This window comes from Arvicanthis niloticus, chromosome 8 (assembly GCF_011762505.2).
Source record: "Arvicanthis niloticus isolate mArvNil1 chromosome 8, mArvNil1.pat.X, whole genome shotgun sequence".
NCBI classification, from domain to species: Eukaryota; Metazoa; Chordata; class Mammalia; order Rodentia; family Muridae; genus Arvicanthis; species Arvicanthis niloticus.
Window position 1 is genome coordinate 31,630,993 of NC_047665.1, and position 27,685 is coordinate 31,658,677.

The 27,685-nt window shown below is 42.4% G+C and overlaps 1 protein-coding gene across 1 annotated transcript in view; it reads left to right on the top strand.

The window, feature by feature from the left end:
• Exoc2 (exocyst complex component 2) overlaps positions 1-27,051 on the top strand; it is a 159,587-nt gene extending 132,536 nt beyond the window's left edge. The window contains exons 24-28 of the mRNA XM_034510216.2: positions 14,455-14,510; positions 16,751-16,873; positions 20,059-20,120; positions 22,827-22,886; positions 25,499-27,051. Coding sequence (XP_034366107.1) covers positions 14,455-14,510; positions 16,751-16,873; positions 20,059-20,120; positions 22,827-22,886; positions 25,499-25,592 — 395 coding nt within the window. The 3' untranslated portion in view covers positions 25,593-27,051. The remainder of the gene's footprint in view (positions 1-14,454; positions 14,511-16,750; positions 16,874-20,058; positions 20,121-22,826; positions 22,887-25,498) is intronic.
• The last annotated feature ends 634 nt before the right edge of the window (positions 27,052-27,685 follow it).

A 27,685-nucleotide genomic window follows, 5' to 3' on the forward strand; every position in this document is an offset into this window, starting at 1 on the left:
CTTCTGTGGCTTGAATGCAGACCATCAGCAAGTCCTATACACTAAGCTGCCTCACACACTGCTCTTTTTGTTTTTTGGATTTTTAAGCTCAAGTAATAATAACAATTATTTAATACTTGAGAAGATATAACTCAATTATAAAAATGTTTCTCCCACCTTTTTCCTCTCTTCTACTGGATGTCTGCTGGGAAAACTTGCCCCACACATAGAAGGTTTTCCAACACACAGCTACACCCCCACCCCACTCTTAACAGTGCAAACAGACATTAGATTAAAGGAGACGTGAAGGTTAAAACAACCAGCTGGGCCAGGAACACGGATGAAGGTAAACTAGGAGGCTAAGCTGACTGGGTAAGAAGCACAGGTTAGTGCTGGCTGGCTCTCACAGAGCTCCCCCAACCCTCACCCTTCCATGTGCTAATCTCCCCTTTCTGAAGACCCTCTCCCCCAGAGTTTCTCTTGCTTTCTAGACCTTAGCTTTCCGCTGTCAAGCATTAAACTTTCTTCTTTAAGCCTTCTCTTTATACACTTTTCTGGTTGCCATAGACTTCAGTCTTATAGTCAGTGAAACAGTGCCCAAAAGAAGAACCATGGACTTGGTTGAAGTTGTGGGTAACTGGGAGTGTCACCCTAACTTCTAAGTTACCTCCTAAGTTACCTAAGTTCTAAGTTATAGCCACCTGAGACAAGAACATCTTCCTTCCCCTCCATCCCACCCAGAAAAGCCATTTCTTATTAAGGGATACAAAGGGTTTCTTCACCATCTGTTTGGTTCCTTCATAGGAAAGGGCAGGGCAATGTGTCCTTTGTTTAGCCATTTCCAAACAGGTTGACTTCCTAGCATTTTTCAAGGGTCATCAACATGATAGTTTTAGCTGTAAATTTTTATGGACTCAGTCTAAACGTACCTGATGAATTTTATTTTATTATAATAGTTGTTCTTATTGTTTACTGATGCTAGCCCTGAACGTGTTTACTAATCAACCCCTGGAATGCACTTCTGATCTTGAAGGCTGTTGTTGCTGAGACCTTGTGTTGTGATATAGTATTAGATGCCACATTCAGTGGTCCCAGAGGGACCGACCAGTGGAAGGCAAGAGGGAGATGAAATAAGGAATTCTTCCTCTCGGTTCTCTTCCTCTTCCTATGCAGTGTCTCTCCACTTCATTATTCCCAGGCTTTCTGATCTCTCTTAGTAAATATCATCCAGAAGTCTGTTAGTACCTAGTGACTCTTATGCTCCAAGAGTACCATGGTTCTGTTTTGAAGCTAATATGTGTTGAATATTTCCAGAATACACTATTCTTCTCTGAACAGTGACAGGGGGTGTGTCCTTGCTCACTGCAGCAGTCCCTTCCAGGTAGTGAGGCACTGGAAAAAGTATACATGTCTATTCTGTAGTAATTTTGTATCTAGTGAACCTGTGGAACTTAAGCTTCTGAAGTACTATGGAAAGCTCTAGGGATTTCCCCCCTCACTTTACCTCATTTTGTTTGTCTAACTACAAATCTAAGAGGCTCTTTCCAAACTCAATTTCCACACTTTATAGCCTTTTGCTCAGCGCTAAACGGTATGGTAGAGAAGAGGCACTGCTTTTCTCCGTGTGTCTATTTAGTACTCGCTTGTGACCTGTTACACTGTGTTAATGCTAGCCCTGAGCTTACTGTTTCTCATGATAGTTCTTTAAGTGTTCATGGGGCATTTGAGAGCCTGCCCTGTGGTGCTTTCTGACTCAGTCTGCCAAGAGCCACTATTTTCTGGTGAAGCAGACCCATTGCTCCGATGGCCATCTGCACCGAGACACAGCATCATGCTTGAGAACATTGAAGCTTTACAGCAAATGTTTAAAATTTGGGTTGTCGGTTTCATATGTTTAGTGTAGGACCTGCCATGCTGTCACCCTGACACCTCTTCAAAACAAAAGCCTTGCTTAGTAGTCAGAATCCCAGTCTAGTAAATCACTAGACTTTGCTGGGTGGAAAAACTTCTAGGCTCATAGTACCCTCTTCACTAGGGGTTGAACGTGAGGCTGCATGACACTTGAGGATTGCCATGAGATTTGGATGGGTGGGTGCCCTGCACTCTGTGACATAAGCAGATCCACATTGCTAAGTTTTGAACTGGGAACAGGATCAGTGCTGTGATTTATAACACATCACAGCAGAAAGCCAAAGTCCAGATGAGTTCCAAATGTTAAATTTGGACCACTTACAGGGTTTAAGTCACCATCAAAGGTGCCTTGATAATGTAGCCCCTGTTTCCTAGAATCTAAGAGATCAGAGTCACAGTAGTGAGGCTCAGGACAGGGCAGACATGTGGTCTGAAAAGAAACCCAGAGGTTGTTTTATGCTGAGCTTGGGTACTCAAGGCCATTCGTTCGTGCGTGTGTGCGTGTGTGCGTGCGTGTACTTGTGTACACACTTGCATTGGGAATGGACATTTTTAGTGGAAAACCATGTGAATGAAAATTATTATTGCTAGCTCTGCCCTCCTCAGGACCAGGGTGTCTCTTCACAGCTAACACACTACTGAGTTTTGAGTGACTACAGTCAGCTTTAAAGCTGCTGCTGGCCTTTAAACATATTGTGTAACATGGGAATTTCGCAACCTCGGTGCTATATACACATAAGAGTGGTGGTGAGTTACACTTGTTAGTGTGGATCTGTGCACCTGTTCATGCTGGTACATGTGTACATGGGTGCACACAAGTGTGGCAGCCTGAGGTCACTCCCAGATATCTTTTCTTAGTTCCTTTCAGCCTTTATCTTTCTGCCACAGGGTCTCTCACAGAACTTGAAACCCGGGTATTTACTAGGCTGGCTGGCTGACTAGTGAGCTTCAGGGATCCACCTGTTTCTGCTCCCTAATGCTGGGTGTCAGGGGTGTGCTACCACTGTTGCTTCTTTACACAGGTCCTCTACTTGTGCAGTAGGTCATTTACTGAGCATGAAAGATGACAGGCCAATGGAGATGGATACTGAAGAGATAAGAAATGTGAAAATACAGCTTTGCTTCATTCCCTTCTACCACCCACATGTCTTAGCCTGCCTCTGTGGGTTTTGGCTACTTTTAAATTTCTTTTTCTTTGTGTTCCCGGTGTGTCAGGTAAAATAGATTATAGTTCGTAGCTACTAATTTTGAGCAATTTAAGTAATTCTGAGCACTGAGTTGAAAAAAATTATATTTCAAATATTCTCTCTTTTATATATAACCATTATAAATTTGTTTTTGGTTTGCTCAAAAGCAGCATCATTCAAATACTTTTTGTATAGCTAGAGTTAAAAGACAGTTTTGTTTGGCTTTATTTAAATTTTTTGGAGAATTTCCTACATGTGTATTGTATTCCCATCATTTCTACCCCTCCCCTGTCCCTCCAACTCCTCCTGTGTCCCTATCACCCCCTCTCAAGTTCATGACCTCTTCTTCAATTATTATTTAATACGTGTTCCACTGAGTGTTGTTCATGTGCAGATGTGTGTAGGGCTGACTGCTTGGAGTTGAGTAACTTATCAGGAGGCTCATCCATGGAGAAGACTGATTCTCCCTCTCCCAACAGCTGTGACTCTCCTGAAGCTCTTCATCTGGGGTCTTGTGAGATTTCTCCCATCCATGTTGGCATGTCAGCTGATGTGGCCATTGTGAAGGTGTGTTTAGGCAACCACATTGTTGAGATTTCATGGTACATCTTTCTTGTCATGTCTAAATGATACTATCCAGCTGCAGACATCTTAGTCCTCTGCCTCTACCTCTTTCTTTGCCTCTGCCTTTGGAAAGGATTTTCCAACTCCGGTTTCTCTCTCTCTCTCTCTCTCTCTCTCTCTCTCTGTGTGTGTGTGTGCGTGTATGACCACAGACTACTTACAACTGTGGGTATAAGTATTTAGAAAACAATTGGAAGTTGTACTGGTTTAAGAAAATGGCATGTTAACTCCTAAAGTTTATGTCCCCTCCGTAGACTAGTGGGCTAGGTTTGCAGTGCTAGGCATGATTTCCCTTCTATTGAGTGTGCCCTATGTATAATTAGACAGCTGTCTAGAAGACTAAAACACTTCTGTTTCGAGATTAGGAATATCTTGCTCTACTGGACATTGTAGTTTGGAGGCTTTACCACAGGGTAGGACTCTGGATTACTTTTCTCCCTTGGCAGTTTGCACAGCACCATCTGATACTATGAGAGTTAGTCTTCAGGGAGCAGGCTTTCAGGTCAGTGAAATGTGGATATCTTGCCAATAAATAGGATTTTACCTTCACATTTTGGAACAATCAAGGGTTATAGCAATAGCCTATATTGTTTGAGGAGTCTCTTTGAGTTCCCTGACCAACAACTCTTGAAGGAAGATTCCCATGCCTATCACTGGGGGTTTTGTTAGATTGTATATGGCTCTTGGGGGTATCATTATCACCGCAAGTGGCATAGATTCAGATAGATAGGTATATGTGTGTTTACACATACACGAGTTATACATCTGTTTCTAAATAAAACAATTATTCCCTATTGCTTTCTCAAACATCCTTGGTACTATTTATCTGTCCTCTCTTCCCCTGTATTGCCTCCCTCCCATCTCCCCAGTTAAAACCCCCCATATTCCCGTTTTTTCTTTGTAGTAACAGTTATCCTCTCTAGAACTCTCCGTCCCCATGGTCTCTTTTGAGGATGATTAATTAAGAGTGGAGCTTCCATTGCTTTTTTTTTTCTTTTTTATGTAAGATATGATTATTAGTTCCTGTCATTTCCCTTTCAAAACACTTTCAAGTATTTTTTTTTACCCTTCCTGTCCTATGTCTGTACCTCTCTGCCCTTTTTGTACAATCTATCTTATATCTGGAACCCTGTGGACCTCACAGAATTCTGAAGCTTTTCTCCAGTGTCTGTGTCCTGAGAGCCCTGAGGTTTATATAAATTGGGGGGTGGGGGACAGGGAGTTCTAGTAAACTGTCAGCTGCATATCAGTGTATGGCATTTACTTGGATAAAGAGACCCATAGACTTAGTTCTCTTAGTGAAAGTGAGCAGCTACTAGGATTTTTTAAGTATTAAACCACAGCACAGTCTCTACTCAGATTAGAATTGTTCTTACTGTCTGTGTGTTCCATGGAGTTGTCCCTACTCAAGTGAAAATTGCCCTTGCTATGTGTGTCCTCCAGCACCACAGATAAAGGGGCTTAAGTGTTCAGTGAAGCGATCCCTTGTAGTGTCGTGCTACCTCTAAGCAGCAGAAGCCACCACTGCACAGCACAGTAGCTGCCCATTGTCATTAACATTTATTCCAAACACGACTGTGCTGACTTCTGGAACTTTGAAAATAAGATCTTAAGCATTTCCTAAGAGTCCATAAATGAGAAAGTTGAAGGTCTTGGGTGGACAGGAAGACCTTGGACACCCCTCCTTTTATAGGTGAAATGTGCTTGACAAACCTGGAATTTCCCTTTCTTGGCCTATCAGCAAGCTAATTAATTAGTGTGCCAGTCAGACAGGAAGATGGCTTAGCCTGACAACCTGAGTTCAGTCACCCGGGCCCAAGTGGCAGAGGGAGAAAGCCATTTCCACAAGTTGTCCTTTGATCTCCACATTCCCATGACCACACACATCCTCGCCAAAGTAAATAAATGCATAAAATACATTTTGCCTGAATGCTACATTGTATAAGCAGTAGAGAGAGAGGAGGGGGGAGAAAAAGACTCTTGAAATAAAAACCTCAGCAAGTAGCTATGTTTTAAGTATTTGGAACAAAATGAAGCATTTTGTGTCTATCAGAGCAAGTTAAAGAATGTTAGTAAAACCTGTATCGTACAGGGTACTTAGGATATGCCTCTTTATTTTTTTTTGATCAATTGAATTCAATTTTTTGATAATACTAAGCACTAGTAGTCAGAATGTTTGAGTGACAACCACAGTAAAGTTCATGAATATGATACACTTGAAAACCCATTCTTGCTTTTTGAAATTGCTGTCACTTTTGGTTACTAATGCTATGACAGCCTGTGATTATGGTGACAAGGACTTTTAGGAATTTTCTGTAGAATGCGTATCACGTTAGCACGTTTGTGTGTTAAAGAGCTTTAATAATAGGTTTTATAAAATTACAGAAACTGTCTTCATGGACTTAAAATATGATGGAGATAAAAATGTAATATCTTGTACTCTGTTGTTGAGTAGTGTAAAGAAAAGGAAAGTGATTTGCATTCTTGGGCTTTTATTTCTCTTCTTTGTTGTTTGGAGCTACAAGCTTGTGTTTTTATATTTGCTGGGAAATGGGTCTACCAAAAAAAGAAGGTCTGCCAATTCCTGTTTTTTTTTTTTTTTTTTTCATTAGAGGTAGTGGTGCTTGTATATATGAGAGCCCTGAAACATGGAACAGCCCTGAAAGTAAAACTGTTGAACAAGGGTGTGCTTCAGGTGGGACTGTAACCCTGTTGTCCAGCTGCTCACTAGACAACTGGCTACACATACTACAGAATAGTATGTGCAATTACCAAGTACCATAGCCCAGCATACATGTGCACAGTGACCACACACTACAGGTCTGTTTGTGTGTGTGTGTGTGTGTGTGTGTGTGTGTGTGTGTGTGTGTGTGCAGTGACCATACACGATAGCCCAGAATGCATGTGAACAGTGACCACATGCTAGAGGTAAATGTGTGTGTGTGTGTGTGTGTGTGTGTGTGTGTGTGTGTGTGTGTGTAATGACCACCCACTACAGATCAGCCTGTGTGTGTGCAGTGACCACCCACTACAGATCAGCCTGTGTGTGTGTGCAATGACTATGCCCTACAGATCAGCCTGTGTGTGTGCAGTGACTATGCCCTACAGATCAGCCTGTGTGTGTGCAGTGACTATGCATTTCTTTGGCATTAAAAAAATGTGCATTGATATGGGTGAAACAAATCACTCACTTGCCTCTGACCTTTTAGAAAAAAAATGTTTTGTTGAAATACTGTATGTAGGCTCAGTCTGAATTTACGTGGACTACGCTTTAGTGTATTTATAAATGATGAACTTGGATTCTGAAATTAAACTTTTTATTTGCAATTTTCAAAAAAAATGTGCGTTGAATTATTGCAGGACACTTAGGATGTATTTAGCAGAAGACCAGAAAAATAAGGTTCTTGTGAGGACAAAGAGCAGCTCAGGGGCTGGAATGAAAGCCATTTGAATTCACACGTGTGAAGGAAGATTGCAGTGTAGAGTCAGAAACAGAATCCTGTGTATGAAATGAGGAGCTGAGCCCTTCTCTATCTTGAAAACTCTCTTGCTCCCCTTGGGCTGTGTGCCTTGTCCTCAGGACCATCTCTGAAAGCTGTTATCACAGCTCTACAAATAGAGACTCAGGCAGGAGGACAGCTCCTGGGGAGCCGGAGGCAAACACTCAAATCCACCATCCTGCCCATTCTACTCAGCCCCTCTCTTCTACCATTGGATTCAACAGAGTGCAAAATCAGCACTTTGTGGTTTTAATACTCTCATCAGATGAGTGGCTTGTACAGGACCTAGGACTCTAGAGACAGACACTTCTACCTGGATTTTTTACCATGGAAATGGGACTTGGGTAATCCTTAGCTATTGGCTTCCACTAAAACGTTTTCATTTCCAGATCGCTCCTTTGATTTAATGACTAAAGTTACAACAGGTGGCTACTCATTCTTATCAAAGGTTAGTATATGGAGCTAGATGTTGAAGATGAGGGCCGTACCTAGTTCTTTCTCTGCTCCACAGTTTAATCCAGTGCTAGGGCAGCCTCGCTGCTACTCACTGCTGTTATAAGCCCAGGAGCAGCTCTGCACCTTCTGCAGTCAGGTGCCTGGCTATAGACATGCTCCTCATAGTTGACATTTTTCCCAGAGGCCCAGCTCAGTAGCCTGCTTCCCAGCAGTGCTCCCATCCCAAGCGTCAGATTTCAGTTTTATTGAAATAATCCTTTTTTTAAACTGGTCTCCTTGAGGTTTTACAAACTGAACAGTTCCTATTTATGCTATATTATGTCCAGAGTGGTAGTTCACAGTGTGAATCAAAACACTCATTTGAATGTAGAAAATGAATCTTATTACTTTCGCTTTTCCAATTGAGACTGCTTTCTAATGAAAGACTTGGTGAGGTGTGTGTGTGTGTGTGTGTGTGTGTGTGTGTGTGTGTGTATGTGTTGTTAGTTGAAACAAGGGAGTTTTAATTTGTCAGTTCATGTTAGTTTTGTCTCCCTTTAAGTCTGAAATTGAAGATATTAGGTTTATGGAGGATTGGCTGACTTGTGTGCTAGTTCTACAGAGTATTCTGTAGCATACTCTGTTAATGTGATTCATGATCTCTTTAATATACATCAAGTAAGGTTCTGAGAAGATGGTGGGGGCTTGTGTTCCCCTTGCCTGTTTCTGAGTCTTGAAAGCTAAACAGCTTTTAATGCTAAGGCAATTTACTGATGTTAAGCTCCACTGAATTTTACTTATATGTATATAAAAGTAAACCATGGACTCATTAGCATTTTCATTGTGGGTAATACTTTGTTTTCTAAAGGGTAGACTTTTATTATGAAATCCACCATAGTGATCAGTAGGACCACATTTTGATACAAGGAGAAATCCTGGCATAGAAAACAACACTATAGAGGCAGAAGTTATTCACACACTCACAGTAGGGCCACCTTGCACTTGAGTACACATTTAAACTCCTTTAAATAAGTCAGTATGGGAATGTACACTAAAACAGGAAGACCTGTACTTCCACCAGAAACCTGCTTTCTTCATTCCAACAAAAGCTACTTGTATTATGTGCTGTTTAGGCTCCTTTGTCTGTTATGCCAATATTGATAAAGTTTCTGACTACCTTTCTTTTAAAGAACAGGTAATCTTTATGTGTCTTTAGAATATAGTTGAATAGATAATTTACTTGAAAAAAAAACACCCCAGGCTTCTTTCATGTAATGTTTCAGTTTGACAATTTTAAAAAGTACATTGTGGGATATTTATAGTATTTTTCGATCTATTTTTGTCAGTAGACTAGGAGTGCTAACTGATTTAGGGCACAGGGGTTAAAAACAGGAAATGTGGTGTATGAAGTAGGTTGTCTCCAGACTTTCCAATTCGATTCCTTGAAGTATTACCTACCGGGGAGTGCCGGGTTTCAAAACAACAGTAGCAGAGAACCTTGAGTGAGTGTGTCTGCAGAGAAGTAGTGTCAGTTGTGCCAGGAAGTGTTTCATGGGAAAGGAGGTCTGCATTCTTGGTATGGGTTCGCATGGTACAGCATGCTTTCTGTAATTCCTTTTAATGACTTCATACAGGCAGAGGAGCGAAAGGTTTGGTTGCCTTTGTTGTATCTTCTTTCAACTTTAAATTTTGCTTAAAATTCTACTTGATCTTTTTTCAGTAAAAAGCTTTGTCAAATTGCTGTTTAAGAGTTTTCAATGAACCATTGAGTTGGGACATGTTGTAGCACCAGTCAACCCATGTTTAAAAATGCATGGAGAAGCAAGACCTGTTTCCTGTGGCCTTTTGAATGGCAGCTTGATAGAATCTACCAAGACTGAAAACTTTTGAACTCAGCAGTTCCACTCTCTGGATTATCCTATTAAAATACATGAGCTAGGTGCCACATACCTGTAATCCCAGCACTGGGGATGCTGAGGAGGATGGTTACTGCAAGTTCAGGTCTAGCTGATCTACAAAGTACATCTAAATATGTACTGTATGAGCCCGTATCTATGACATTCTGGAAAGGGCAGAGCGGTGGGGGGTGGGGAGAGAGAAAGCTAGCCGCATCAAGTTTAATGGAGGAGACATCAATGAGAGAGGCAGCAGTGACATTTCAGGCGTAAAGACTGTCCCATCACTGTGTACTGATGAGCATATTCCACTAAACCAAGAGAATGTGCATCTCCAGCAGTGGCCCTTTGTAGACCATGGCCCCTGGGCGTAAGTTGTGTTGCTAGGGCCATCAAGTGTATCAACTGTACCCCTCTAGTGATGGCAGGGGGGTGGGGGAGTTAGGGCCATCAGTGTATCAACTGTACCCCTCTAGTGACGGTGGGGGGGGGGGGAGTGGGAAAGCTATACTTGCCTGGGAAGGAATCTGTCCTGACTTGGAGCAGGATTGCAAGGGGGGCTGTGTACTCCACTTGACATTGCTAAAGACCCAGCTCTGCTCTGAAAAGCAGGTTGGTTTGCTTTACTTTGCTTTTTTTACCTTTGTTTCTTAAAGAATGTGATATAATTAAGTTTTACAAAGAGAATTGTAGTGTAACCTCTTTTTTAAAAAAATATATTTCTAAGCAAAAGTCTGAAAGAATATGCCAGATTGTCAGGTGTCACTCTTGGGAAAGTAGTGAAGACAACATTCATTGAATGTTTAGTTGTTATTAAATGAACCCATATTTCCATGTTTGTTTCTTTTCAGCAGACATTTAATTTTTAAAATTTCAAAATTAAAACAAAAAGAAGAAGAAGAAAGTCCTGATCATTTTTAGTATATTCTTTCCTGTGGTTGCATCGTCGGCAGCTTGTTCATATTATTAATGAAAAGAATCAAATCTGTCTGTAACACCTTGAGCGTTTTCCTAGACATTGAGAACTCAAAGCTCAAACAACCCTGTTTCCAGCCACCCTTTAAATGCTTTTCATTAGAGTATGGAATCATTCTTGTGAAATGGACACACAGAAGCACCAATGTCCACTCAACAAGGGATGGGTTATTTGTCACAGTGGTGCTGTTCTCATGCACAGCGGGCTTGCCTTTGCCAATCCAGGCTTTACTGTTTGCCTCATTGATTTTATATCATACAGCTATTTTCTTGTTTAAGAATATTTTACTTTGCTGTTTTTTCTTATATGTAAGGCAGTCGGGCCATTTATTATATTAAACCTGGGTATTGCTTATATCAGCAGTAAGCTCTGTGTTTTCCTCAGGCCCTGTAAGTGGTGCCTGGTTCAGAATACTAACATTTGGCTCTCGCTGTGTATTTTTATTAATAGTGTGCCTATCCCCAAAATTTTGTAACTTTCCTGCTCAAAAAAAGAAAAAACTGACAAAATGACCAGAAGCTTCTGTTTTAACTTGATGTGTACAAACATTGTTTTCCTTATGGGAGAGTCAGGTCACACAGGCTCACTAACCGGAAGCCCACCATACTAGCTGCAGCCTACAGGACCTCGATCAGAGGAGAGGTGAACTCTGTGTTCTCCTTGGGGAATTTCCACACTAGGCTTCTAGATTAATTGCTAAGTGATCGTCTGGGTTCATACTGTGTGGGTGGGGACACTTTGTTGGTCAAATATCATGACACATTCTAATTTCATATTCAGAGCAGAGAGGTCGATAATATTCTGAATGCTCAGAAACGTTTCTCATTCCCTCAGTTAAGTAACATGGAAAGTTGTGGGGGTTTATCTAAGTAGGGCTCTTAAAAACAACACTCAGGACTACATCATAATAACCTGACACTTCCCTGCAACTTCAAGAAGCAAGTCAGTTTTCCTCTTAATTACCCTTTACCTCTCCCACCCCCACTCCCACCCCCCAACACACACACTGACGGCCCTTTCCTAATCAGGTCTGCACTGTACATTTAGCACTTCATGGTTACTGGCATTGGAGTACAAACTAAACCCAGGATTTCTAACACACAGGCTGTCCCACTGTGTTCTTATCCACCTGAGAATTGCACTAGTGTCTAGCACGTGTGGGCACTGAGCAAAGCAGTGCTGACTGTTTGGGACAAGCTGTCACAAAAAGAGCAAAGCTTGTGTAGGAAGCAAATTGCTTGAGCCTCAGCAACATTATCCTGTCCTACTTTCTTTAACTGTATTTTTAAATAGACCCTGCTGCTTAATATCAAAAAGTTTGTCCTTGCTTTCCTGTGTCCTAAGAAAAAAGTAAGAGGTACCCTGCCAGAGGACATCTCCTTATAATGAGCATGCATGTTTCTAGGAAACAGCCTGCTAAAAGGTGAGGCTGTTTGACTGTGGATCTTATAAATTGTATGCATGGTTCAGTTTCCTTCTGAACCATGAACCTCTGAACCATGAACCTCTGAATGAATTTATTCATTCAGCATTCACTTAGCAGTTCACATAGATGGCTCAAATCCTGCAGTCAGGCTAACAGGGGAAACCTGGTTTTCTCAGAGTTTCTCTCAGAAATGTTCTTTGGGATGAAGTATTTCTTATTGGCATTCTTACTGCTTGCTATCACAGCTGTGTCTTTAGAATTGTATTGACTAATCCAAGCCTGTCTCTGCTATGGGGTACTTTGTTAGTGATGGTTGGTGTAATGTTCTTGCCAGATGCTTTTCCTATCAGGAAGCAGGGGCCATCAGTGGCATGGCTTTTCTTTGACTGGAGAAGCATCAGAGAAGGAATTGTGTTCATAGTATGTGGTCCTGGACATGTGCCTGCTTTGCTTGAGTGGAAGTTTAATTTTTGGCTTAGTAGTCAGCACTGGAGCTCCACTCTCACTTTGCATTGAAGAGTTAAGTTGTAAAACTGCCCATGCATGTGCAGTTATCATTGCCAGCAGCTGCACTGCAGTGGCTCTGACAGAGCCTGGGTTCACACAGCAGAGGCTGTTGAGTTTTAACCCCTGGCTCCTTAGAGCATCACCGCTCTCGTGCTTGGCTTGGGGTTAGTAATTGTGCATGTTAGGTGTGTAGAGATGAGCACGCACGAGCTGCTCTCTCTCTCTGACTAAACTTTTGAGTGGTCCACATTCATGTGCCCGCTCTAACACCTAGAGTGATGCTCAGGGCCCTGCTCTGCATTCCCAGTGGCTGCAGGGGCCATCAGTGGCATGGCTTTTCTGTGACTGGAGAAACTGCTGTGTTCTGCAGGTTTATATATTTCACTTTCTTAGGTCCCTTTGCAGCCCTGCTTCCTACACCTGTAATCCTAGCACCCAGAAAGGGGAATCAGAGGGATCATGAATCCAAAGTCATCCTTGACTGTATAGTGAGTTCAGGACTAGCCTAGACTGCAAAAGATCCTGCTTCAAAACAACCAAGGGAGGGGGAGAGATTGTAGTTAATGGTCTCTGCCGGTCCAAGCTATGGATAACATTCTGAGAGAATGCTGCCCTTCAGCCTTTGTAGCTGATTCTAGAAGACAGTCTAGAACATTCCACTCCAAAGGAAAGCAGTCATTTTGGGGTTATAGGAAAACAATACTGTGCTTTTGCATTTTTTTAGACACAGCAATGCTGACCTGGTAAAGAACATGGTGAACTGTAGGATATGCACATGTGGTTACCATTAGTCCTCACTGCAGTCTGGCAAAAAAAGGTGCAAAATCTATACTTACTGGACAAGTTGGAAGGCCTTCTCACCAGAAGTCACAGCTAGGATGTAGTTGGTTCAAACAGTTGTGATTATGCTGTGCACCCATAATCTAGGTGCTGCTGGTAACTCAAGCTATGCTCGTTAATATTGGACCGACAGTCTGATATCTTTATTATGTCCTGTCTTTAACTTGTTTTATAGAATCAGGGCTAATTAATTATGTAGCAAGCTTTTCTTGCATGTAATAGGGTATATGGATGGGTATACGTGGGTGCACACCTGTGCATCCTGCTCTATCACTGTTTACCTACCCTCTTTGTGGCAGAGTCTGTCACTGAACCTGAAGTTAGGCTGACATCCAGGAAGCCCCAATGATCCTTTTGTTCATCTTTCCATCCCCTGACCCGCCACCTCCTGTAGCACTGGGGTTAAAGGCAGAAACAGCCTTGACCAGCCCAGCACTTTGCATAGGTGTTTGCTTTTCATGCATGGTCTTCATGCTTGCATAGCGAGCACTCTAACCCACTGGGTGATCTCTAAGACCTTAAGGTTTTCTATTTTGAAAGTCAGTCATGGGCTGGAGACATGGCTCAGCAGTTTAGGGCACTTACTGCTCTTGCAGTGGACCCTGTTTTGGTCCCCAACATCTATGCCATTTGGCTTACAACTGTCTGTAACTCCAGTTCCAGTGGATCTGATGCCCTCTAGTCTCAGCAGGTACTTGCACATACATGCTACATGTAAACACACACATGTACATGTGCATGTACACACATAGAGAAAAATTAATTAAAGTGATTCCTTAGAATCAAAATATTATTCTGTAAAATGCTATGATGTCTAACATGAGTTTTACAGACATCAGCACCCTCCTTTGGACCTCTGTCCTTTGTCTGATACACATGTGAATATAAGGATGTTTTAAAGTTTTGATTTTGAAACCAACTGATAGTAAATTCAGAACAAACAGTGATAGGAATGAAAAGGGGTGAAAGAAAATTTCTCATGTAAGCTGTTTTGGTTTTTACCTCTCTAGAAATAGTCCTTTCACCATTTTGATCTCTAAAGGAAATGGACAGTAATGGTGTTATTTTCAGTTTCACCTCAGACCACTTTGGCAATTGCATTCTGATGCTGCAGAGAAGAGGGCTGGCTGAGGATTTCACTGAGTGCATTTCCCTTCCCCCATCTTGATTTCAGGTGTCAGAAACTATTTAAAAGAAGCATTGGTGAATATAATTGCTGTGCATGCAGAGGTAAGCTGTCATTAACTGTACCTACAAAAGTAGGTAATTGAGGGGGAAGAAGGAAAGAAGCAAATTGGATTATTATTCACTAGAGGAGGGGATCTCTTTTTCCTCTTCAAAAATGTATCTTGGGCGTGTGTGTAAAACAGACTTTTCATGAACCTATACATGTCTTATGTGGTTGATCCTTAATACTGAAGTCAGTAAATTAATTGTGTTGCTTTGGTGTGTGTAGATGTTACTGCCCATGGTTTACACACCTGTCCCCTACAGTTATCATCTGAGGTTTCATACCGCTATCCTTCCTAACTATTCTAGGAGTGAGCGTCATTCTGAGGCACACTGGAAAACAAGCTGCCACCTTTGGTGCCACAGTGACCATTGCTGCCTGAATTGTCATGCAGTGATCTCACAGTCTAACATGGGCTCCATTGCTAGCACTCCCAAGGTGGCTCCTAGAAGAATGGGAAACCATAAAGTAAAGCAAGGCCAAAAGGGTCACTAGTGTTGCTCAGGTGCCTTCTCCACTTAGCTCTAGCATGCAGGCAGCTGCTAGCATGGCCTTCTTGTCTAGAAGGTTTGGAGACTATCCTGGTATTTGGACAAATATGGATAAGGACGTATGGATATGGACAGCGAAGACAGAAGGGCATGACAGCATAGAAAACAGAGGTGATGTCGCCTCCTTACATTTCCACGTTCTAGGAAAGGAGCTTATGAGCTCCTCTCTAGAAAGATTTTATGTGATTTAGCTCTGGCAGGAGTTGCTCTCATAGATCCCTGATTTTATTTAAATATATGAGATAATTCTTGTGTTAGTTTCTTTTGAGATTAAAGCATAAGTGAAATCATTTGGATAAGATATGAAAGCATACAAGATAGGAACATTTTGTATGCAGAGAGCAAAGGAACTGCAGATACCAGGATTGTAAGGGTCAGTCTGGTCCTGTCGACAAGGTTGGCCATTAGCCATTATCAACAGCTGTGATATTACTTAAGTATCAGCCTCTCAAGTCCCCTTTTACTTTAGCCCAGAAACCAAAGTAGATTTCACCAGGACTACCATTTGTGATAAAATCTTAAACTCCTTAATTGTTTGGGTTGACACAAATGTTTAATTAACACTAGTACCTAAAAGTGGGAACAGGCAAAATTAAAAAGGAAACATTCTTTAACTTATGAATTAGCAGTGTAAAAATGCTAAACCTCCAAATAACAACCTTGTCCTAAGTTAAAATTTGGAATAGGGCCACCAGGATGGCTCAGCAGATAAAGCACTCGTGCCAAGCTTGATAAACTGAGTTTGATATCCAAAACTCATGTAGTGGAAGAGAGAACCAATTCCTAAAAGTTGTCCCCTGACTTCCACATAGATGCAAAGGTATATATGCATGCATGTATACACATACACAGAGAGGCAGAGACAGACAGAGAGAGACAGAAAGAGAGAGACAGAGAAATGAATACACAAATTAAATAAATAAAATTTAACAATACTGTTGTTTGTCAATAAAAAGAAATAATGTATTTATAGCACACAGTAAAACTGGAATGCTTATCCAATACAGAATAGTGAAACTCTTACCTATTTATATGACAGTTTCTCACTGTGTTACCCAAGCTAGACTCAAACTCCTGGGTTGAGGGACTCCTCTGCTCATCTGTTTGAGTAGTCAAGAGAGCAGGTGCACACCACTACACCAATCCCCTCGTTCACTTAATCTTTCTTTAATTGTGGCACATACATACCCAGATGGTTACCACACACACACACACTTTTAGAAATTGTGTTTCATATAAAGGAGACGTATTAAAAAGACAAAATTTTCAAAACAATTTTTAGTCAACATCTGCAATGCCTTTTTTTTTAAGTTGTTTTTGTCATTAATCAGTAAATACAACTAAAGTATACATCTGGGTTCTGGAGAGATGGCTCAGTAGGTAAGAGCACTTGCTACTTTTGCAGAAGATATAGGTTTGGTCCCTAATACCACATGCTGGCTCATCATCATACCAATTCCAGGGGATCTGATGCTGTCTTGTGATTTCCACAGGCACCAGGCTACATCTGGCACACATACGTATATATGAGCAAAACACTTACAGATACACAATAAAATAAATCTTAAAAACAAAAGTGTACATATAAGTGTGTGTCTTGTTTTGTTTATTACTTTGTTAATTGACAGACACAATCCAGGAAAATTATATATGATGCACTGTCTCTTCTTATTCTAAACCTCCATCAGGTGTTCACTATTTCCAAAGAACTGGTGCCACGGGTCCTGGCCAGAGTGGTAGAAGCAGTCTCTGAAGAGCTGAGCCGGCTGATGCAGTGTGTCTCATCCTTCAGCAGAAATGGAGCATTGCAGGTACTAAAATCATCCAACATCATGAAGAAATGTTTTAAATAGGAAACTGTGTGTTAGCTACCAGCTTTATAGGCACAGCAGGTATTTTCCATGCCCATGGTAATTAAACAGGTACACACACACACACACACACACACACACACACACACACACTCATACTATGTGTGCTCTGCAATTCCCAGAAGTTGTTTCAGGATTAAAACAGACATTTAAGAGTCTTATAGAACTATTTAACACAGATACATAGAGTTCTCCCATGTGTTTCCAAAGCATTCAGTGATGTGTAATTCAAAGATGTAAATAGTTGTCTTCTCCTTGGTGAGGTAACTATTATGACACAGGTGCACATGTAGAAGGGACAGTGGCCTCCCACTTGTAAGCTATCTGTGTATTGAGACATTTAGTGTGCATTTAAAAAGCAGTAGTGGAATGGGGGTATAGCTTGGTGGTATAGAGTGTACTTGGCTTGTATGGAAGCTTGAATGTTCACTCCTTAATAATACACATGTGTGTGCAGACACACAACAATAAAACACAGTGACAGTTCTTCAGCTGATAGTTGAGGAAGTTCTTTCAGGCCTGCTTGCTGCAGTCAACACTTGCAAGCTTAACATCTATTTAAATAAATAACATCTATTTAAATAAATACCAAATGACACCAAAGAACAAACTGACATTGAAGGAGTAGACTTAGAAAAAATTGTACTTTATTAAATTTCTCACTTTTCCTGGATTTTTAGCCTGAAGGTTATCCCACTTCAGTACAAGTCTTACCATCTTTGTGCTTAGATTTCGGAGCTTCCCCAAACACAAGCAGGTATCCCACAGAGCAGCATTACAGCCCTGTGTGCAAGGCCCAGATTCCTGGCTCATCCCTTGAACATGTGTGCTTGGTCAGATTCCACTCTGACCAACCCACCTGAGACAAGGAAACTTGAGATAAGAATGTAGCTGCGATCCCAGCTCCTCAAGAAGCTGAGACAGGAAGATAGCAAATTCAGAGTTTCCATGTCCTATACAGTGAGTTTAAGGCCAGTTTGGCAATTCATCAAGACGGTCTCAAGATAAAAAGAATACAGGTTTGTGTGTGGCTTCAATGAGTGGGGTATGCATATCTCCTCAGAGGAATGCTAGACTGTCTCCCAGACCAATGACACTGCTGTCCAAGCGGCATTCACTAGCAAAGGCTTTTGTTACCCCCTTGCCTTACCAGCACTTGTTACAAACTGACCTGTGGACCATGGTCATCATCCTGGCTGTGCAGCTATGTCTCATTCTCTGAATGGTGATTTCCCTTTCCCGATGGTGTGTTACTGCATCTTGTCATGGAAGTTGTAGTATGTCACAGTAGCTCTCCCATATCTGCACCACCAGGGCAAGGTCCCCAGTGCTACTCCAATAGGTCACTCAATGCTGCCCTTTACAGGAGGCAGGGTCAGCTCTCCTGCTCTCATGCCTTCTCAAGCAGCTCACCTACCCAAACTTCCAGAGAGAGCTCCATGGTGCTGCTCAGTCAAGGTGTGGGGCCCACGCTCCCAAGTGCTGCAACCTCAGAGAGCCTGGGCTAGCTCTCCTGCTCTCACAGCCTCGAGGCTGGCTCACCTTTCCCATCGCCATCATGGCCAGCTCCACTGTGTTGCCCAGGCAAGGTGCAGGACCAGCTCTCCAGACTGCTATAGCCAGGGAGGAGGCAGGGCTGGGTCTCCTGCTCTCAAGACCTAAGGGCCAGTTCTCCTGACTGCCACAGGTGATGAGGTGGGAGGGTGTCGCCCCTGTACCTATACCACCTCACAGCAGTCAAGTTGTGAGGCCAGCTATCTCTCTCTTTCACCTTTGGTGCTGGCTTATGGAGCCTGCTGGACCAGGGCCAGCTCTACTGTACTCTCTGAACTGCTTGAGATACAGGGCCTACTCTCTTAGTGCTGTCACTGCTGGGGGGTCAAGGTGGGATGGGGACCGGGTCTCCAGAGAACTGCTGCCGGTGAAGAGCAAGGCCAGTTCTGCATGCTCCCAGTGGCTGCCTCAGCCAGGACCATGTTCTCTAGGGGTAATATGAGCCACAGACACTAACACCAACCCCGTGGCTTTGTAGCCACGGACCCAGACATGGCCCTCAGCAGCAGCTTAGGCTGGTACTCACCATGGCCCCAGGTGACAGGACTGAACACTCCGAGTCTCCAGCTCCACCTCTCTTCATAATGCTCAAGCTGCCCCACTTCTCTTGCTCTCCCATCTGTCTACCACATACTTGCACATGGTGTGGCTCCTGCTACAGGCTGGTCATGCAGCTGCCAGGCCCTGGGTGATATCCTCCTGCAAGCTGATGTCTACAACCTGCCTGTCCTGCATTGGGGAGGGCAGGTCTGTGGGTGGCATGGCAGTCATGGTGGTCACCAGGTCTCTCTGTTTTGTCTCCATGCCATGCTGCCTGGATTTGATTTGATTTGATGTTTAAGTGTCATGGGAATAAAACAGCTTTGGCCACCAAGCCAGGCATCAAGTTAGGATGCTGTCTTTCTTTTACATTTATTTTTAGTTACTATGAAGGGAGATTTGGGCTTCATCTTTCCGTATGTGAATCCAGTTGTGTTGTTTCTATTCAGTGAGTGGGTGCTTTCCCCACGGAATGGTTTGCAGCCCTTGTTGAAATCAGTTGGCTCTCATTCTGCGTCATTTAGCTCCATGCCTGTCTTGTCTGGTGCTAGCCTGACGTGAGAGTGTTTGCAATTAGAAAATGTGAGGCTTCCAAATGTGTTGTTGTTTTCCAACAGCATTTTAACCACTCTGGGAACTTCACATTTCCATATGAATTTTAGGATTAACTTGTCAATTGTCTTTTGCTTTTTTAAAGCTTATTCACAAATTTTGCAGAGATTGGACTGACTTCCACTCAGGTCAGTCCTTCTCACTACCAAACTAAAAGGCAAATGCTAGTCAGGTAGGAATTCTCATGGCTGTATGGCCACCCCTGCCACACAGTCATATGTGACAGTAGGGTTAAAGGACACACTGGTATTTTAGGACCATTCTTTGAGAGTCTGTAGTTCTGGCCAGCCTGGCCTACAGGAAACACTTGGGACTGTCTCCTCAGCCTGGCCTACAGTAAGCATGTGGTACTATCTCCTCGAGTCTTATTGTCATTTGCTGCCTGACAGTTGTCACTCTTGCCTTTTTCTCATCTTTAGGCCAGACTTGAAATCTGTGCTCTGAGGGACACTGTAGCCATTTACCTGACCCCGGAAAGCAGGTAAGATGCCAAGTGTTCCTGTGCACTTCTTCCTTGTGATCAGAATCTCCTTACTTGTGTATTGTGTCCTCTGTCAGAAAACGTACAAAGAAAATGCTCATGAATTTGTGTTGAAATAGAGTTATTTCATCCAAATTTTTTACTAAGAAGCTCAAGCCTGCAGTAAGACAGTGATTCTCAAGACCAGTTTTTTAGAGCACATTATAAATTTAATTTTTTCATTCATTACTTACAAACCTTTGTCTCATAAATAATATGGCCAAGCATGACATACTTTTTTTATTTTTTTAAAGGCTAAGGAAATTAAATCTTCATCAGATTTGAAGGACAGTTTAAGTGTAGTAAATATCAGAGTAAGAGGAAGCCTGTGGTTTCTTTGCAAAGTTTTGTAGTGGAAAGTTGATGGTAACTTTTAGCTGTTTTGAATGAAAGTCGGGATTTCCTACTATTGAGACATCAGTAGGTCAGATGCACAGAGCTGCCTTCGTGCAGTGTTTGCCACACTCACAGCATTGCCCAGGAAGTCTGAGCATGCCATGAGCACAGCACAGGGACCCACAGGAGACTGCTCATTGCATCTCCAGTGTTTGATAACATGGCTGTGCCATCTCCCTTAGAGCCACCATCACAACTGAAAACTTTCATTATTTTCTTAACAAATAAAATTAGCTTCCTCCTACTTGCCATGGTATACCACAAGCCGTTTCTAGATGATTCCTATGATTGTTGTTTAAAAACACATTTTTCCAACCACTTTTTTTTTTTTTTTTTTTTTTTTTTGGAAAATGATACAGGAAGTACCCAGTCCATATTGCTTAATATGAGTGTCCATTTATCCTCTTAAACTTAACCTTTTATGAACTAGTTTCCTTATTTATAAAAGCAAGATAACACAGATTGAATATCCTGTACCAAAATACTTGGGAACAAAAGTATGTTCAGCTTTCCTGTGTGTGTGTGTGTGTGTGTGTGTGAGAGAGAGAAAGAGAGAGAGAGAGAGAGAGAGAGAGAGAGAGAGAGAGAGAGAGAGAGAGAGAGAAAGAGTGTTATCTTGAAGATGGAACTCTTCTAAACAAGGAATATATTTATGTTTCATCACACCTATACACATGACTAAAGGAAATTTCATAGTTTCTTAATCATTTAATGCTTAAGGACCTGGAGAGATGGCTCAGTCTAGTGAAGATTACTGGCAGATCTGCCAGAGGATCTGGGTTTAAGGCCCAGTACTTACTTGGTGCCTCACAATCTGAAACTCAGTCTCAGAGGACCAAATACTCTCTCCTACCCTCTACTCCCATCAGTCATGCCTGTGGTACACGGACATACATCCAGTCAAAATACCCATGGACATAAAATGAACATGAAAAAAAAAATAGTACTTGGTATAGAACTTTTCATTTTACTGGTGTTCTGAGCGTCTCAAATCTTGGAACACATTGAATTTCAGACTAGAGATGCTCAACCTATGAGCTGTTAGACAGAATTGTAAGGTCAGTAGCATGTGTCTGGTCACCTTTGTGTTCCATACAGGATAGAATGGCCTTCATCTTCGTCACCATTATTTTGTTCTCACAACAAAGAACAATGGTGCAGCAAGTTTGTGTCAGTTAATTTAGGCCTGTGGGGAAGGAGATGTGGTAGACACAGTAGGATGGGACTTCCATCTCCTCAGGAAAGAGGAGAGCCTACTGAACAGGAGAAGGCAGCCTCATATGCCAACACACACTGTCCCCGCCCACACTCTACCTCAGCTAGGGAGAATGGAAGATTCCCAGAGGCATTTTTGTGACTCTTTGGGGACTTTTCATTCTTTTAACATGCCCTTAGTTTGAGAAACATTGTTCAGACAGTCACATCCTGGTCAACTGAAGAGTATCATTTTAATACAAGATAGGAGACACCCCACACACACATCAGTGGTGATTACATTTATTTCTTCAAATGCACTAGAACAATAGAGGACATGAAAAGTTCAAACCTGTTCTTAGAACAGTCGTTATTATCAAATAAGTTCTCTGTTGTGATCCTCATTCCACTCAGTAACTCTTCTGATACTTTCTACTTGAAAAAACCTGAACGTACTAAATAGATAGTTTTTCAATTCATTCATTTTACCTTTCTCATATAAAGATATTGTTCAAAACTATATGTAAATATCTTCCTTTCCTGTCTACATTAATTCTGATAAGAACTAGATCCTGTCCCCCAGGTCTACTCTGAGGAGACATGGCTGTAAAGCAGGTCTTGTCCCTGTTGATGCTGTTACTGTCCTGAATACTGTTCTGAACACCATCTGTATCTCCTTACTGTCCTCCCATTAAAACAGTTACTTTACCTATAGCTCTGTTTTAAAAAGAAAGTTCTCTTTCCTTCCTAATCTCCCCTGCGCGCGCACACACACACACACACACCCTCTCTGTGTGCTATGCACACAGCCTTCCCTCTCTCCTGAGCAGCATCTCCATGTCTGGCTCAGTCTCTCCCATGCCCACAGAAGGCCCTGCCGTTCTGCTCACTTAGCCTTGCTGCTATTTTTTTTTTTTCTGTTGTTTTTCTCTTTTACCTTTTCTCACACATCTCCACTTGACTTCACTGGCCTTCATCAGTTTTTTTACATTTAAAATGTGTTTAGGAAGTCTACAGTGTCCCCTGTGAATTCTACTCAGAATGCGGACTGCGAGCTCATGTGCTTTTGTGTTTCAGGTCCAGTTTTAAACAGGCCCTGGAGGCCCTGCCTCAGCTTGCAAGTGGTGCAGACAAAAAGTAAGTTCTGGATGTTCTCAGCCCACTGGCCAAGCTTAACAAGCTCTAACAGCCAGAGAACCACTGAAGGTACTAAGAGTAGCTCATGTAAGGAGAGCTTAGGCTACCCAGGGATGCGGTGTGCTGGGTCCCCTATGCCTCACTTACTGTCAAGTGACAGAATAAATTCTGTCTTGTAGGTCTGACTTAAAAACTGATGGATTTTATAGTTTGAAGTAACAGCACAGAGAATATAAGAAAGGCATTGGACTTCCTTACTCAACTGCAGCAGTAGCTTCTGTTGACAAGAGAGAGCAGGATGCGGCCATCCCCATTCCCACCACCCCCACTTCCGTGCTCTGGCTTAGACACACTTTGGCTTCTATAAAGCATGGAGAATTAAGACTAGGTGCATACAAGGCACGGAACAGCTATGTCATTACCACATTAATGAGTTCAGCCTGCATTTAAACTTTACTCTTCATATAACAGGAAACTGTGGCCTGAGGGGAAGTCTAGGCCAGGTATCTTTCATAAATGCCAGTCTAGCTTTAGCCTAGGCAGTGGAGACCCTGTCTCTCTTTCTCTGTTACCATTCCTAGTTAAAGTCTACCTGCCTTTGCTTGGGGAAGACTCAGTGCTAGACTCTGTGGCTAAGCCCAGCGAAACTCTGAATAGAGAAGGTGCTTAGACCAACTGTGGGCATACAGAGTGACGAGGCTTGGGAGAAAGGGGGCGCAGACCAGCTTTCCTGTGCGACCCCAGTGCAGACCCTTGTGTGTGTCACAGTCAGGCAAGCAGCAGAAGAGTGCCTGCTTCCTACCCTGCTTTGTTTTTGCCTTGGAAGTCATTCTGAGCCCTTTTCATTTTCTTGAAATCAAAGATAAAAGGTAAACGTAGTCACCACTATTCTTATTACATGGAACATGTTTCAAAAGGCATTTCAGTGTCAAAAACAACCAATCATCGGCCGAGCTGACATGCTGCTCTGTTTCAGTTTTGGTATGCCTCTAGTACCCGTACTCAGGAGCAGTCAGATGGAAGTCTGATGACCTACACTGTGTCCCCAGAACCCATATAAAGACAGGAAAGAATCAGCTCCCCAAGTTGTCCTCCAGCCTGCATGTGTATTCATGTGCCCATCCCTTCTGTATATCATGCAGACATTCTCTTAAACTCAAAATAATAATAAATACAGATGTTTATTTAAACTTCTAGAGCAACCTGGGCTACAGACTGAGACCTCTGCACATATGTCCTGACATGCAGGCCGCACCCACCTCCCACACACACATATACTAGTAATAATAATAATAATAAAATAAAATGAACAATTTAATGAGTAGGGTGAGAGATAGTCCTGTCTTATGGGACCATTTCTACACCTTATGTATGTAGAAATCACACTACTACTCTGTGATTTCTGCTCCAAGCTCCTGCCCTGAGTGTCTGCCTTGGACTCACCAGCAGTGATAGAATTGGAAAACAAAAAGAATTTTAGTTTTTCTTGATTGTTTGAATAATTTTAAAAGAGTAGATCTAAGTGTAATTCTGTTTTAGGACAGATTCTAGAGAAAGAGTGTAAAGAGAATGAAGATAAATACAGACTTGTTTAATAATGTATTCTTTGACCAGCCTCTTTACTGTTAGTTGAGATATTTTTATTGCTGATTAAGATTCCATGGGCACTGGCTTTTTTGGCTTTCTTCTAACCTCAGCATGGCAGTCAGCCCTGGGCACCAGCTCCCTGAGTATTTGCTGAGATGCTAAGCTATTGTGCTGACTAATCTTGACTATCAAATTGACATCCTGGGGCAAGGGAACTTCTGTCAGGGAATCGCCTTCATCACTGTGGCCTGTTGCATGTCCGAGGGGACTTTCTGGATTGCTAGCTTATATAAGAAGACCCAGTCCACAGTGCACTGTACCATACCTCAGTCCGCAGTGCACTGTGCCATACCTAGGCAGGTGGCCTGGCCTGTGTCAGAAAGGGCTTGCTGTGAACCTGATGGCAAGCCGGTGAACAACACTGCTCTGTGATTTCTGCTCCAAGCTCCTGCCCTGAGTGTCTGCCTTGGGTTCCCCAGATGATGGATGGACTATAACCTATAATCCAAGTAAATCTCTCCAAGCCGTTTTTGGTCATGGTATTGTATCCCAGCAATAGGAAAACAAACTAGGACAATCACCTGATCATAGTTAGAGTTACTATCACTGATGAAACACCATGACTGTGAGCAACTTGGAAGTCAAGGGTTCGTTTGTCTTATGCTTTTACATCACTGATCATCATTGAAATCACGGCAGGAACTCAAACAGGGCAGGAACCTGGAGGCAGAAGCCATACAGAAGCCATGCAGGAGTGCTGCTTACTGGCTTGCTCAACATGGTTTGCTCGAGCTGCTTTCTTTTACAGCCCAGGACCACCAAGCCAAGGAACAGCACCATCAATAGGCTGGGTGCTCCTCCATTAATTCATTTAACAAATTAGTTCATTTAACAAATGCTCTGTAAGCTTACCTACTTATGAACTGAGGCTCCCCTTCTCTGATGACTAGTTCATATCATGTTGCCGTCTGACTTGCTAGCACAGACCTTTCCTGTGAGAATGTAAGATTCTCTCCTTCCTTCAGGTTACTGGAGGAGCTGCTCAACAAGTTCAAGAGCAGGATGCACCTGCAGCTCACCTGCTTCCAAGCTGCGTCTCCAACAGTAATGAAAACATAGGCTCTGTGCAAGAAGAACACCAGGCATGGAGAATAGAAACTGTCCTCGTCCTATGCCAGAGAGAGATTCCGGTCCAAGCACTGCATTTAACTTCTATCTTTTCCCAAGCATGGTGGTGCAGAAAGATGCTGATGGGTATTTAATTTCAACCTGTTTAAATGTCCAAATAAGCCATTTTTGTTATTACTAGCTTTGGTCCTGGTAAGGCTATGTAGCATACTCTTCAGAATGTTTTTTCTTAGCTCAGTGTTTCTTGGTGTAAGTTTTGAGGGCTTCTCTAGCATGGTTCAAAAGTGACCCATGGTGTTTGTTAATGTGCTTCTCAGTGCCCCTCTACCATGCCTCACTGTTGTAGTTTCCAGCCCAGGTCAGGCATTTAAGAAGAGAGTTGAAGTCACAGCTTTTGGAGCTTTGTCCCAAACTTTTAAAACCACCCTTTCGTACAAGTGGTTCTAAGCTCCATTTTTTTTTTTTTTTTTTTTTTGGTAAAGAAAAATATACAGTCTACATATAAAAATATTAATATTTGGATAATTTGTGACCCAGAAGTCCTTGGATGGATTCTGAATTTCATAGTCTGACTTTCATTTTTCCCAGTGCTGAACACTGAAGCTTCTGGTTCTCACTTACCCTTAAGCTGATGCATCACTGTGCAGTGGTGTAGGGAGGGTTCACAAGGACCTGTATGTGGAGGCCCTGTCACACCCACAAGCCCTGTGGAAGGCTTGTGGTCTTCAATGCAACCTAAAGATGAAGCCAGGCTCCTCAGCAAGGCAACATTCCCAACCCTCCCGCAGGTCACTCCCCTCTGCCTCTGCCCACACTTCAAAATGTCTTACTCCATAGCTGGAAAGATGCTGCTCTGGCACAGGCTGTGTTTTGTAAAGATGTGAGGTGCCCTGGGTGACCAGGCACTGAGCAGTGACTCACTGCTGAGTGGCTTGCACAGTAGAATCAGGTCAGTGTGACCTGCAAGCAGCCTTCACCTCACCCCATCCTCCCCGCAGCTTCTGCTATTCACTTCTCAGACCGACCCATGGATAATGTTGGCCCCTCTCTTCCAGCTAACGAAACAAATTCTGTGTCACTTTTAGTTCAGGTAATTCCAGAGCACAGTTTATAGGTACATTATAGATTATTTGAGGTGAATAAATGTATGTTTATTTATCACAGTAACTGGAAGTACAAATTTAATCCTTTGTTGGCAAAATAACTATGTATAGCATTATCTCCTCTCAGTGCACTGGTATATCTGACATAACCAAACCAAACAAATCAATTCCGAAGCAGAAGTACAGAACCATTTGTTATTTTAAACACCTAATAAATACAGTACACAAAGGCAGTAGTCTTTCTTCTCTGTAAGACCTCTAAGTATCTTTATTTCACCATTTTTATTAGCTCTGTAATTTATATTCCTGATTTTAAAATCCAAAATAAATAGTGGAGTTCTCTGTTTTATCTTGTGTTTGTGTCTTCATTGTTAGACAACATTTTTAAAGTGTCTTGTTAATTTCATTAGAAATATGCCATGGACACTAAATTACTTCATTGCAGACAGTGCTAGGACAACCTCCTAGGCAGGCCAACAGAGAGATGAGTTGCTTCTGTGAGACTTTAAGGCTGGGAGGCACCTGGAGACCCATGCTTGCACTCACAACCCTGGTTTCCTGGCCCTGAACTTCACCACAACCCACTTCTTCCTCCCAGTTCAACACAGTTTTTGTCATCCTTCCCCTGGGGCCACAGCTCAGGGAGAGCACATGAGCACACCATGAGGGTTGATGAACTCCAGCAATGTAAACCATAGAAACACAGGGCATAGAGAATGGAGGGTGGTGGCATAAAATCCCATATCAAAATGAAGGGGTTCAGAGACAATTTTCAACAAGTTGTAGGAAACTTCTTGGAAGAAGGGGATTTCAAAAGCTTGAGTTACAGAAGGTAAGATTGGTGTTGAAGAAGAGACAGAACAACACAATGAGTTAGAAGAAAGTTGAGAGACCAAGCAGGCCTGGGACAGGTGACAAACAGGACATGATGAAGAATGGAAGTGCTCCAAGGCTTTAGCAAGGCCATGCCTGTGTGGTCCA